The sequence below is a fragment of the Pararge aegeria genome, chromosome 25, assembly GCF_905163445.1.
Source record: "Pararge aegeria chromosome 25, ilParAegt1.1, whole genome shotgun sequence".
Lineage (NCBI taxonomy): Eukaryota > Metazoa > Arthropoda > Insecta > Lepidoptera > Nymphalidae > Pararge > Pararge aegeria.
In genome coordinates, this window is record NC_053204.1 from 1,674,329 (window position 1) to 1,687,457 (window position 13,129).

General features: G+C 38.0%; 1 protein-coding gene and 1 non-coding gene across 2 annotated transcripts in view; one reads left to right on the plus strand and one right to left on the minus strand.

Annotated features, from left to right (window-relative positions):
* Positions 1–13,129, plus strand: part of LOC120634720 — a gene marked incomplete at its 5' end in the record, with an annotated part of 42,387 nt that overhangs the window by 14,462 nt on the left and 14,796 nt on the right. Inside the window, 6 exons of the mRNA XM_039905494.1 lie at positions 3,389–3,484; positions 4,443–4,557; positions 5,881–6,056; positions 7,053–7,182; positions 8,509–8,631; positions 12,483–12,640. Coding sequence (XP_039761428.1) covers positions 3,389–3,484; positions 4,443–4,557; positions 5,881–6,056; positions 7,053–7,182; positions 8,509–8,631; positions 12,483–12,640 — 798 coding nt within the window. The remainder of the gene's footprint in view (positions 1–3,388; positions 3,485–4,442; positions 4,558–5,880; positions 6,057–7,052; positions 7,183–8,508; positions 8,632–12,482; positions 12,641–13,129) is intronic.
* Trnak-uuu lies at positions 904–976 on the minus strand. The gene has a single exon. It is a non-coding gene; the product is annotated as a tRNA-Lys (tRNA).

Consider the following 13,129-nt stretch of genomic DNA (forward strand, 5'->3'; position numbering starts at 1 on the left):
TATCTCACAAAATTAAATCTCTTCAGTTTTTTTTTGTCATCTTTACCTTTTAAGTGTTCTCTATCTATGCACAATTATTAAAAACATGTTCACATTACCAAATATTACGTTGGTAGACATTTATTGTACATATTATTATTGTATAATCAATAATTGGTTGAGCAATTATTTAATACTAGCTGTTGCCGGCGACTTCGTCTGCTTTTGATTTTGTTTTTTGATGTAGCATTAAATTTAGTTTTAGTTCTCAAAAAATTTAATAAGTACTCAGTATCGTTAAGCCTTGTCTAAGCCTAAGAGGAGTTCTGTCCTCTTTCTCCAACCACAGTTTGGACAAAATTAAACATATATTATAACCTCTATAGTACAAAAACAATTATTTAAATCGGTTATAATTTGTCGGAGTTATGGTGTAAAATCGTCAAACACTTTCATCCCCTCTCCCAAAGGAACCGCGCTTACTGTCAGGATAAAAAGTATCCTATATTACTTCTAACACTTCCAAGAATATGTCAGAATAATTATTCTGACATATAAATATATAAATTAAAAAAGGCGGCGTTATTTCTGCCTAGCGGCCCTTAAGATAAGGGTACCTAAAAAAAAGAAACGCCTACGTTTCTTTTTTATTAGGTTATATTTTAGGTATACTATAAAAAACATACACACAAAAAACTACATATTATTACATAAACCTGACTAAGCTCATATTAAAATACAACATCATATACAGAGACGTGCGGCTAAGCGATTCAGTGTTCCGGTGCTATGTCGCGTAGAAACCGATTAGGGGTATGACTACCATACTCCCTAACAGGTTAGCCTGCTACCATCTTGGACTGCATCATCAAATAAACACATCATCAAACATGAAATAAAAAAAACAATATTAAAAAATAACGCCGCCCGAACAGGGACTTGAACCCTGGACCCTTGGATTAAAAGTCCAATGCTCTACCGACTGAGCTATCCGGGCTGTGAACAATCATCCAAATATATTTGATAGAAAACAATTTGGTAGGTACTATTTTGAGATGCCCATTGCCAACTGTGTCAAGAAACGTCTTTTATTTGAACATCATAAAAAGTAAGTCACAGTAAAATAGACCTAACGCACCTGGTTTTTAAGTCTAATCTCGTGCGATCAATAATAACGTACTCGTTAATCATGTAACTCACTTCAAAGGACTCGAAGAGATCTCCTAAAGATATAAGCTTTCCCTTTTTTTAAGTCGGTAAATTCGTCGGTTTCAAATTGTGTAAAAGATGACACTTTTGATAACTGCCAAATTGAGATGTTGTAAACGTATAATTTGCTGATTTTCTTGTCGGCTACCGCCTTCTGAACCAGTGGTATATCACTACAAACAGAATTTGAATTGTGGAATTGAATTTAGAATTTTTTGAGTTTTGAAAATGACATTTGAATTTGAATTTTGAATTTTTACTTTTGTTTTTTTTTTTGTGTCTTTATTCTTTATTAGTTAACCAAATATATTTATCTAGGGAAATGATAATTACAGTGTAACACTCCGGCTACGGTCCTTCCCCCGCGCAACTCGCGCACTCCCGCGCAGAAGGGAGTACGGGCGCGCATGAGTAATCGCGATTCACGGCTGAGGTGGACGCGTCAATTACAGTCTTCCTACCAAATACATACATATTGAACTTGTGTTAGTTCTTGTGAACCCGTGTGCCCTTGGTATACTACTAAATAACCCAGGATTGGGGTTTTTCCTACCTACCTTTCCTACCTACCTACCACAACAGTGCAAGGTGTTGGCGCTTACTACTGCGGAGTAAGACTACGGCTGTCTTGTTGGTCCTCTACGTTCCATCTACTATCCGCAACAGTGCAAATTAAGTGGTGTTAAGTGCCGGATGCGGGAATCCTATGAGTGTGCGAGAACCCACCTAAATTCTTATATATTAAGTAAATGGTAGAAATCCTGTTGTGCCAATAAATAATCTGTAATACTATCTAGCTTACGTTGTTTCGTTAAATATACCACAGTGTAACAACAGACTAAAATTAATATTTGCAATAAATATAAGCCGTCTAACTGTTCACTTATAGGCATGGTACCCAGTGGAGTGCATAGAGGGTATGCAGATGATATAAGATAAAGGAAATCTCGAGTTTGAGTTATAAATACTTGAGGGTAGGCTTTTTATATCTCTTACAATGCGTATCCTTAAGTTTTTTATAACTCTTACTGGAGATTTTCTTCATTTTATATCATACCCTGTGCATACCCTCTATGCACGCCACTGATGGTACCCATATGTACCATGTACCCAAATGCTTGCGCTAATGCCCCTTTGAATTGCTAGACTTAGCCGTTGGGCTTCAGAAGCGCCAGCTCTTGGGTCACCAGACGTAAGGACCAATTTTTGGGACACGATGTTAATAGAATTTATCGCATGAATATTGAATGTCGAATTTGAATTTGTATTATTAGTTTTCTTTTTATTCTTTACAAGTTTGCCTTTGACTGCAATCTGAACTGGTAGTGAGAGATGATGTGTAAGATGGGAGTGGGCTAACCTGTTAGGGAGTATGGTAGTCATACCCTAATCGGTTTCTATGCGACATCGCACCGAATCTCTTAGCGGCACGTCTTTGTCTGTAGGGTGTTAACTAGCCACGGCCAAAGCCTCCCACCAGACCAGAGAAAATTCAGAAATTATAAATTCCCAAATTGCCCCTTGCGGGAATCGAATCCTCCTACTTAAATTCACAGCGCTCACCGTTGCGCCAGGGAGGTCGTAAAAAGTTTATCGCACGTAACCTTAGTATGTTTTACGTTTATGTTTATGCAGTCCAAAAGATTTAGAATACACAGGTAAAAAAAAAAAACAAGCCAACTATAGTACCGACCTAAAACAGTCTCCGATCACCATGTCGGAGGAAAACAGGAAGGAAAACATATTTAAAAAATAAAATTGGTGGTCTGTAAAGTCTGCTTACTGACAATAGTTGAACGTGACAACGTCGTAAGAAAATACTGATGGAATGTTTGCATTTTAAAAAAGGAAATTTTAATTTTATTTGATTGATAGATATTATCGTTGCTATAAACAATTGACACCACATTCACTTTTCACTGCACTTCATCCTTGCCGAAAACATGTAAATGTATTATTGTATAGAAGCTGACAACGCGGACGCATCGCTCACTCAAGTAGGAGAGAGACAGATGTCGAACGCGGAGGCCGACTGTGCCTCTTTGTCGCTCGTTCCGCGCTCTCGCTTGCACTTAAAGCCTTGAATGGAACGCCTCAGAGCGAGGTAACGCCGCATGCGTCATGTTTTTTCGTGCGTGCAGCCGGCTCCATCGAATTATAAGATGTTGTCACGTCAAAAAGCTTAGTATGTTCTTTGCAGCTACCACACCGCGTACTACGAGGATATGCCCTGGATAGGATCCTTCCAGTTCCGGTACAACGGGTTCAAGAAGCGACCAGCGGACCACTACCTCAGGTCTGCGACACTAAGCATTTTATCACCGTCATCATCACATTAGAGCATCATCCGCAACCTATTAATTTCCCCGCCCATTATCACTACAGCTTCTTCAGCTTGACAGCCGATTGGCGCAGTGGGCAGTGACCCTGCTTTCTGAGTCCAAGGCGGTGGGTTCGATTCCCACAACTTGGAAACGTTTGTGCGATGTACATAAATGTTTTTCAGCGTCTGGGTGTTTATCTGTATATTATAAGTATTTATGTATATTCATCAGTCATCTTAGTACCCATAACACAAGCTACGCTTACTTTGGGGCTAGATGGCGATGTGTATGTTTTCGTAGTATATTTATTTATTTATTTACACATTTCACAAGCTACTGCTAAGCTAAGCTCTGGAAACGGTGCGCTAACGATTGTTGCTCCCGCAGCGGCTTGCGACCCGTCTCGTTAACCAGCGCATTCCACGCTGGGGCCGCGTAGGTGAGACGAAGCTGTGCATTTACAAGATGTACGTCCTCCGCAAGGGGAGGCAACATTTTGCCGATTATCACCTGAGGAGTTGCTACGGCGTCACCTGGGGAGTGGGGCGAGCGCGAGAACTTGCCGTGAGAAGAGCCCCAGGGCTCGACGACATCGGGGGGGAAGTGGGAGACGTCGACCCAAGTGTGCCTCCTGCGAGGGCTCGGGCCTCGGCTCGGTTCGACGTTAATTTGACCATCTGATCCATTGTTGGTGGACTTTTGGACTAATCATTGTTTAGTCCGAACGCCCCCGTGACCGTGGTTAGGGTCCACGTCCGGATGACGACTCACTCAATCGCGTCGGGCACCCGCTTTTATACGGCTTCAGGGGCCGAGAACCTTCTTTACTCGGATATCGTAAACAATGGAACGATGTAGAGACGCTTCGAAATATGCTATGAACGCGGTTATGAACTTAACATAGATATATATTATCTTTCCTTTGGTCAGGTCGTTTTTCATGGAACAGAGCCAGCGTGGCTTAAAGTGGCTCAGCGGTATCAGACGCCGGTACTGCGTTGGGGAGAAACCAACATTTTTGGTACTCCTGGACTTGACAAGACAGGTGCTTGATTTGATACTTGTTATTCACAATATTATAGCGCACTTGGTAGAAGCTCGACTTCAGGGGGGCGAGTTCGAATGCCTGCACGCGCCTCTAACATTTTTAAGTTATGTGCGTTTTAAGTAATTAAAATATCCCTTGCTTCAACGATGAAGGAAAACATCGCGGGAAACCTGCATACCTCAGAGTTCTACATATTGTTATCAAAGGTGTGTGGAGTCCACTAATCCGTACTGGGCCAGGGTGTTGGACTAAGGCCTTAACCCCTTCTCATTGTGGGAGGAAACCCGTGCTCTGTGGGTCGGTAATGAGTTGATGTGATGATGATGATGATTCACAATATAATCATAGTCTTTTACCCATTCACAGCTGGGCACGAGTCTCCTGTCGAAATGAGAAGTGTTTAGACCAAAGTCCACTAAGCTGGCCAAGTGGTGGACTCCAAACACCTTGTAAAAACGTTACTCTTAGACAAGCAGATTTCCTCACGATGAAATCTGAATATATGAAAATAATAATAATATATGAAATATGAATCTTCCTTTACCGTTGAAGCACATACTATTTATTTTTTATAAATTTGAAATGCATATAAAAAAAAGACAAAGTAGATCGAAACTGCAACGTTTCCTACTAGATGACGCTACAGTCACTATAAGACTGATGTGAAAGGCATATACTAATTTCGGCATCGACGGTAGGAGAGCCGTAGCTTAATTGGTGAAAGCGCTCAGGCCGCGATTGCCCGAGAGTCGCAGGTTCAAATCCTGTCAGTTCCGAAAGTTTTTATATGCATTTTAAATTTATAAAATTGATAATTCCTCCAAGTGTAGGTAAAAACACTAATAAAAATTAATAAAATGCGATTTAATTCGTTAAATAAAAAACACGCATATCTCCGATAAGTAACTGTTAGTATCCTTACAAATATTATAAAAACTTTTTGTTTGTTTGTCCTTCCTATACGCCCTAACTTAGCAACCAATGAACTTGATATAGATTTTTGGCATAGAGTTAGTTAAAATGACGGAGAATACTGAGTAACATGCCGGAGGATTTAGTACCAACAAAAGTTGGCCCAGTGCGAGTTGGACTTGCGCACGACGGGCTCCGTACTTATTACCTATTAAAACGGCTTACTTTATTAGGTACGCATTGCGTAGCTTTGGTACTGTGCGCGTGTCGGCCTTTTATCTTCAATAGGGTTGCCATAAATAAATACTTGGAATGTTTTAAATTAGTTCGTATGAAAAAATCAATTTGCTTCATTTGATTTAATATCTTTAAAGGGTAATCACCTTATTATATTTTTTTTTGGTTCAGTTCATGAAGGTCAAAGGCAAAAGGTTATGCTTCACATTCATGGGCGACGTCTCGCACGATGATTTCAACAGGATATCCACCGTTGACGACGACCTGGTTGAATTCCTGCGGCACATCAAACAGTCTGGATACTTGGAGGATACGATGCTTATTGTTATGGGAGATCATGGACCTAGGTAAGTCGTGATGGGGGAAAGGGGTGCAGTGGCGGACTAAGTTGGTAAGGAAAAGGTTTGTTTGTTTGTTTTAAAAATATCTTTATTAATTAAATAATTGTATTACAGTTCATATCCTAGTGACTAGTCTAGGTTAAACAAAGATAATATAATATATTACTTACAGTTTAGCAGGTTACAACACCTTTTTAAAACTTAACAGCATATGAACTAAAAATTTTTAACAACTTATTGAGCCACATAACTTGTTTTACGTAGAACTTAGTACAGACATACGTTTATTAATAAAGAAGGAAAATGTATTACGCCTAAAACATTTAAAAACATTTTAAAAATTGTAGTGTGTGGCGTAGTTTAGTATTAATAAATTATTTCTTCCTTTCTCTCTTTTTATCATAAGGCCCGTAATTTTAGGTACAAGCCAGGCCTAAAATGAGCCAGTAAGAGGCATTTGTTTTTGTATCCCACTATAAATTAGCTAGTAAATTTTGCCCTAGCCGGAAATCGAAACCGAACCACTGACAACCTCCCTGGCACATTGGTAAGCGCTGCGTATTTAAGTGGAAGGTCTTGGGATCGCTCCCCGGCAGTGCCAATTTAAGACATTTATAATTTACGAGTTTCCTCTTGTTTGGTTTTGTGCGAGGCTTCGACGACTTGCGATAGACGTAAATCTTGCAATACTTGCTGTAAAACGTCACTTCTGTTTTTCTTTTGCATGCAAAAGTGACATCATCATTAGGTGCCATCTTCATATTGAAGTTCGGAGGTCACTCGGTGGAAAATCGAACTATGATGGGCCATCTTAAATCGGGAATCCCGCCCGGAGATTGTCACCCTCGTTCACGATGTTAAAGGTTATCAATACTCAAAACTGACCGCCGCGCGCCGATTAGGAGCACAGATACCCTCAATGATTTACAGCAGATGTGCCTTGTTAGGTCTCATAGTTTTGGTCGTCATATTCCAGCACCTAAAGTCCCGTATTCCTTGTAGATTTGGCCCCTGGCGTGAGTCAGATCAGGGTAAAGTGGACGAACGGCTGCCGTTCATGTCCATCGTCCTACCAGAGAGACTGAAGAGGGAGAGGCCTGACGCGTTGGGCATTCTGCAAGCCAACGCTTTGGTAATTATTGCTATTCAGTTATCGAAGGCACTTGTATTGTACGCATTAAGCGTGGCGGTTTCCGCTAGATGGCGCTACGAGAACCCACATCGCGCTATCGAAGTTTTCACATCATCATCATGTTAACCAATAGACGTAAACCATACTTTGATAAGTTTAAAATACTCACGTGTCCATGTATATATATTTATGAGGTGCTTGTATTCGTTAAAACTAATGATCAACTATTTAGATATTCTAACAATGAACGTAGAAATAATAAACTATGTCATACCCATCATTATACAAAATTTTTCGGTAAAAGTATCTTTGATATGGCACCTATTATTTAACTAAGCTACCAGCGTCATTGACGGACAGAAACCTGAATGTTTTATCATTTAAGCGTAAAATTAAGGAGTTCTTACTTAAAAAGCGATATTATGATATTAAAGAATATTTATGTGACATTTTATAGAACTTTGACATATATTATATTAATAGATTTTTTGTATATTATTATTATTTGATTTAAATACTGGATAAGAATTTAATTAAAAGAGCATTGTAAAGACATAGTTTTTAAGAAATAAAATTTGCATGCCAATCGATGGCGATTGTAGCACTATTATATTATTGTACCCACCAACTATTTAAATCAATCTGCAAATAAAGAAATTGAAATTGAAATTGAAAACGTCTACTGCTGGACATAGGTCTTTTTAGCGAGTTCCAAATACCACGGTCTCGTGCCGCTTGCGTTAAGCGGCTCTCTGCGACTCGCTTGTTTTTATCCGACCATTTTGTCTGCGTTTACCGGTGCAAGTTCGCCGTTCCAATACGCTGGGACTATGCCTATGCGAACTTTATGGGAAGAAGAAGGTTTTCACATACGAGAGCCATATACAACGTGTAACAGAATTACGTAATAATCTTGAAGGATGCATCTGTATATTTCATAAGAAATCAGATAGTTCACTCTTGTAAAATATGAATTTGCTCTGTTAAAGAAGCCAAATTTAAAAACACCTTTTGGCTCTAGCTTTTCAGTCGACTCATATGGTCCTTAACATATGAGTCGACTGAAAAAATGTGCAAAAAATCTAAAATTTTCTGTAATCAGAAGTGCATGGGTTTTCCTATTTTTTTTCAACTGTGAAAAAACAATGAACGAGTGAAATGTAAAAAAATTAAAATTTTTAGTGTGGGTACCATATTTTTTTCATATTTAAAAAAAAACGACTTTATGTTCCTCCCTTACAAAACGCCATTTTAATTTGTAAGGATCTAATATTTGGTTTAATTTGATCGGAAGCTAGGAATAACTGCGATTGGTAATGACCACAGGTGTTGACAACGCCGTTTGACATTCACACAACGTTGTTGGATGCGATGGACTTGAGCCAGCACGCCAGCGACTTTGTCGTACCAAACGCTGTTCTGAAAAGGGGGCTGAGTCTTTTGAAACAGGTAAGCATAACTTTATGTGTGATTATAGTTGTCTTTTCATAACTAAGCGTTGATGAAATTTAAAAAGATGGCGCTTTGATTTTTGATTACATTTATGGAGGGTAGAGGTAAGGAGAGTCATCTGTGTATACTGTATATGAAAAAGTGTCGTCAAAATGTATTAAATTAAGATGGCGCCACATTTGCATCAGGGTAACTCTTAAAAGAAGCGCCAAATATAAATATTGTTAGAGTAGGCTTGAAAAATAAACAAGGAAGTATGGAGATACAAGGAAGTAAGGTTATATTTACCACAATATTTTGTACAACGTAAGTTGTTGAAATTCTCAATAATTAACTACTTTTGTCGATAATGACATTAATTTTTTTAACTCGGCATACTTCAATTCATCTACGATTGCTACATTCATACCATACCCTGTGCATCCACCAGCGCCATTGTGGAGGATTTTTGAACTGTTATTTAGCGCATACGCTGGACACTTTTTCAACTTTTCTCCCATATAAGATGACTCTCCTTACCTCTACCCTCCATAATTACATTACACATTATTTCAACGTGATAAATATATATTGTATGTAATGGAAGATGTGCTTAAGCGATTGTCTGTATCCACAAAAAAAGCAATAGTATGCGGGGATTTTAATGTTGATATTTTACTTAGTAATGCAACTACGACTAGGTTGCTAAACTTATTTAAATGTTTTAATTTAAATTATGCTTTTAGTGAACCTACTAGAATCACAGCAACCTCAGCATCGTGTTTAGATAATATTTTTCTCAACTGTGATATCTTAGGTAAATCGATAATAACCAACTTAAGATCAGATCATTGTGGCCAACAAATTACTGTTTTGAATAATATAAACAAAGATAAACATATCGTCAAGTGTAGGCCGATAACTAAGAGCAAATTGACGCGATTCAAAGGTGAAATATCATCCAAAATTCCTGCCCTTGTCTTTAAGAACGGTCATCCTGACAGCATTTATGGTACGCTCTTTAATATCATAGAAAATGAATTTAACAAAATATTCAATTTCAAACATATAGATTTCAATAAAAAAATAAAGTTTAGCGATTGGGCAACTATTGGCATATACAAAAGTAGAGATAATTTGTATGAGCTCTATAGTGAAAAACAATATAACCATACTCCAGCTTTCCTACAACACGTAAAAATGTACTCTAAAACGTTTAAGAACGTTTGCTTTCATGCTAAGTCGCTATACTTTAAGGATCAAATCATAAAATCGGATAACAAAGTACAAACAACCTGGAAAATTGTTAATAATGAAACTGGGAAAGCTAAATCTCGCAACGTAAACTTTGAATTAATTATTAATGATAATAAAGTTACCGCTGACAGTGAGGTTGCAAGTACCTTTGAAAACTTTTTTCAGAGTGTTCCTATTTTGTTGACTGATTCACTTAATTCTTCACCTACTGCAGCTCAGAGTTTATTGAGGAACAACGTTAATGAGTGCAACGTTTTATTTAATTTTAAACATATATCTGCATATGATATAATAAAGAATTTTAAGTTGTTGAAACAGAAAAAAACCGGTGATTTATGGGGTATGTCTGTAATGGTAATATCTAACATTATAGACGTTATTGCCCCTTACTTAGCCATACTTTTTAATGAATGTGTTGATAGAGGTACTTTTCCAAATTTAATGAAACATAGTAAACTTATACCTCTATTTAAATCTGGCAATAAAAACGACATTAACAATTACAGACCCATTTCAATCTTACCAGCTCTTAGTAAGGTCTTTGAAAAAATTATATTAAATCAACTTTTGAATCACTTCAATGTAAATAACTTACTACATCCGGAGCAGTACGGTTTTACTAAAGGTCGTAGCACCACGGATGCAGGCGCTAAACTTTTAAAACATGTGTACGATGCCTGGGAACGTTCGCAGAATGCCATTGGTGTTTTTTGTGATCTATCCAAAGCATTCGATTGTGTCGATCATAAAACCTTGCTTCTTAAACTAGCCCATTATGGTATCAAAAACGTTGCACTAAATTTGGTTGCCTCTTATCTCAGTGACAGAACCCAAAGGGTTTGCATAAAAGACATTAAGTCGCAGGGGTCGGCTACGTCAATGGGTGTCCCACAGGGTTCAATCTTGGGTCCCTTTCTATTTTTGGTGTATATAAATGATCTACCACACCATGTCAGTGAAACCTGTGACATTGTACTGTTTGCTGATGATACATCTCTAATTTTTAAAACTGATAGAGGTAGAGACAACTCTGACGATGTAAGCCGTGCTATGTCGCATGTGTCGCACTGGTTTACTGTCAATAATTTACTTTTAAATGCAAAAAAAACTAAGTGTGTGGAATTTATTTTACCAAATGTAAAGAAAGTTAATAAAAATATAATAATAAATGGAGAATCACTAAAAATGGAAGATTCCACAGTTTTTCTGGGCATGACCTTGGATTGTAAGCTTCAGTGGGGTACCCATATAGATACACTAGCAGGTAAACTAAGCTCGGCTGCCTACGCCGTCAGGAAAATTAGACAGATTACTGACGTAGAAACAGCAAGACTTGTTTACTTCGCGTACTTTCATAGTGTGATGTCTTACGGGATCTTATTATGGGGCAAAGCTGCTGATATTGAAACTATATTCATATTGCAGAAAAGAGCTGTACGGTCAATATATAAACTTAAATCACGTGAATCGCTCCGTGAAAAATTTAAAGAAATTGGTATACTTACGGTAGCCTCACAATACATTTATAACAATATAGTATTTGTAAGACAACATATTAGTCTTTATAAACAAAAAGTGGATATAAACAGTCGACTTACAAGAAATGGTCATAAATTAGTGACATCTGCATATCGTCTGCGAAAGGTGCAGAAGTCATTTGTGGGATTGAGTATACGCTTTTATAATATGATTCCTAAGGTAATTTTGGACCTACCAATCCATAAGTTTAAAGAATGTGTTAAAACACATTTATTACAGCGAGGTTATTATACAATTGATGAGTTTCTTAATGACAAGGTTGCTTGGAAGCACCCGGCTCCGCTTTCATCTCTCACAAGATAGAAAAATGAATGTTAAAATATAAAATGTAAATTTTTGATGTTGGAAAAGAGCAACTGCTGAGTTTCTTGCCGGCTTCTTCTCGGTAGAATCTGCCTTCCGAACCGGTGGTAGAGTCACTACACACGGACAGACTTGACGTTTCAAAAGTGCTTGTATTAGGCCTACTTGAAATAAATGAATTTTGAATTTTGAATTTTGAATTTTTTGTATGTATTATAAGTATGTCCTATTATATTATTCACCAACTAGACATGTAATTTAGCTTTAAAACTGTAAGAACGGCAACTCTTTTATAGTTGTTGGTAATCTATTATATTCAAATTCAAAATTCAAAATTCATTTATTTCAAGTAGGCCTAATACAAGCACTTTTGAAACGTCAAGTCTGTCCGTGTGTAGTGACTCTACCACCGGTTCGGAAGGCAGATTCTACCGAGAAGAAGCCGGCAAGAAACTCAGCAGTTCCTCTTTTCCAACATCAAAAATTTACATTTTACATTGTAACATTAATTTTTCTATCTCGTGAGAGATGAAATAAATAATTATCAATAATTATCAAATAATGACAACAACTTTTGGTACGTAGCACTGTTTTGCATGATGAATAATAAATATATTTTGCTTTGATAGCGGGTATTAAATCATACAACATTTTCACATATCTCGAAAAACTTACTTCTATATCTCTGTACGAAAAATGCCTCGACATCGAAAGTTGGAGATCCTTATAAGAAACCATTGTCCATCGGCTGAGATAATTGATATCTCTAGATACCTCGGAGCCGCACTTGTGAGGAGGCGGAGGTGACCCCCCACTGGTGCGTCTGCCTCAACACGGCGTCACGCAACGTGGAGTCTCACGACCCCATGTACGAGCGGGTCGTCGATACTCTGCTGAAGTTTATCAACGACGTGACTGAGGAGAAAAGGTTTTAAACAGTACATCTTAACCGTCATCCCTAGACCATCATTTTCTCACTGCTGCACGGCTAGCTTGGGTAGGAGAAATATCCCCGGGGAAAGGATAAAAAATTATCTTCTCCCACAGTTTCATCAGCTCTCGGAGCACTGGCGCACAAGTAGAAATAATATCCAAATAATAATAAATGGGAGTAAACTTCTCCTTTTCCATGGTCAATTATATCCCTTGTTAGGGGATATAATCGGGGGATATAATTTTGGCCTCCCGCCTGTGCTAGCCCTCTGCTGGGCGTGTAACCCATTTTTTTTGTATTCACTACAAGTTGTCGATCTTGACTTGGCCTTAACTACGATCTCATCTTCTAAGTGGTAATGCAATCTAAGATGGTAACGGGCTGACATATTGAGGGTATGGGTATTTGAACTAGTGATTGACCTTGAGGCGTAATAAAATGGCATTAATGATATTTGTATACGAGACGTACTAAACCTGCATA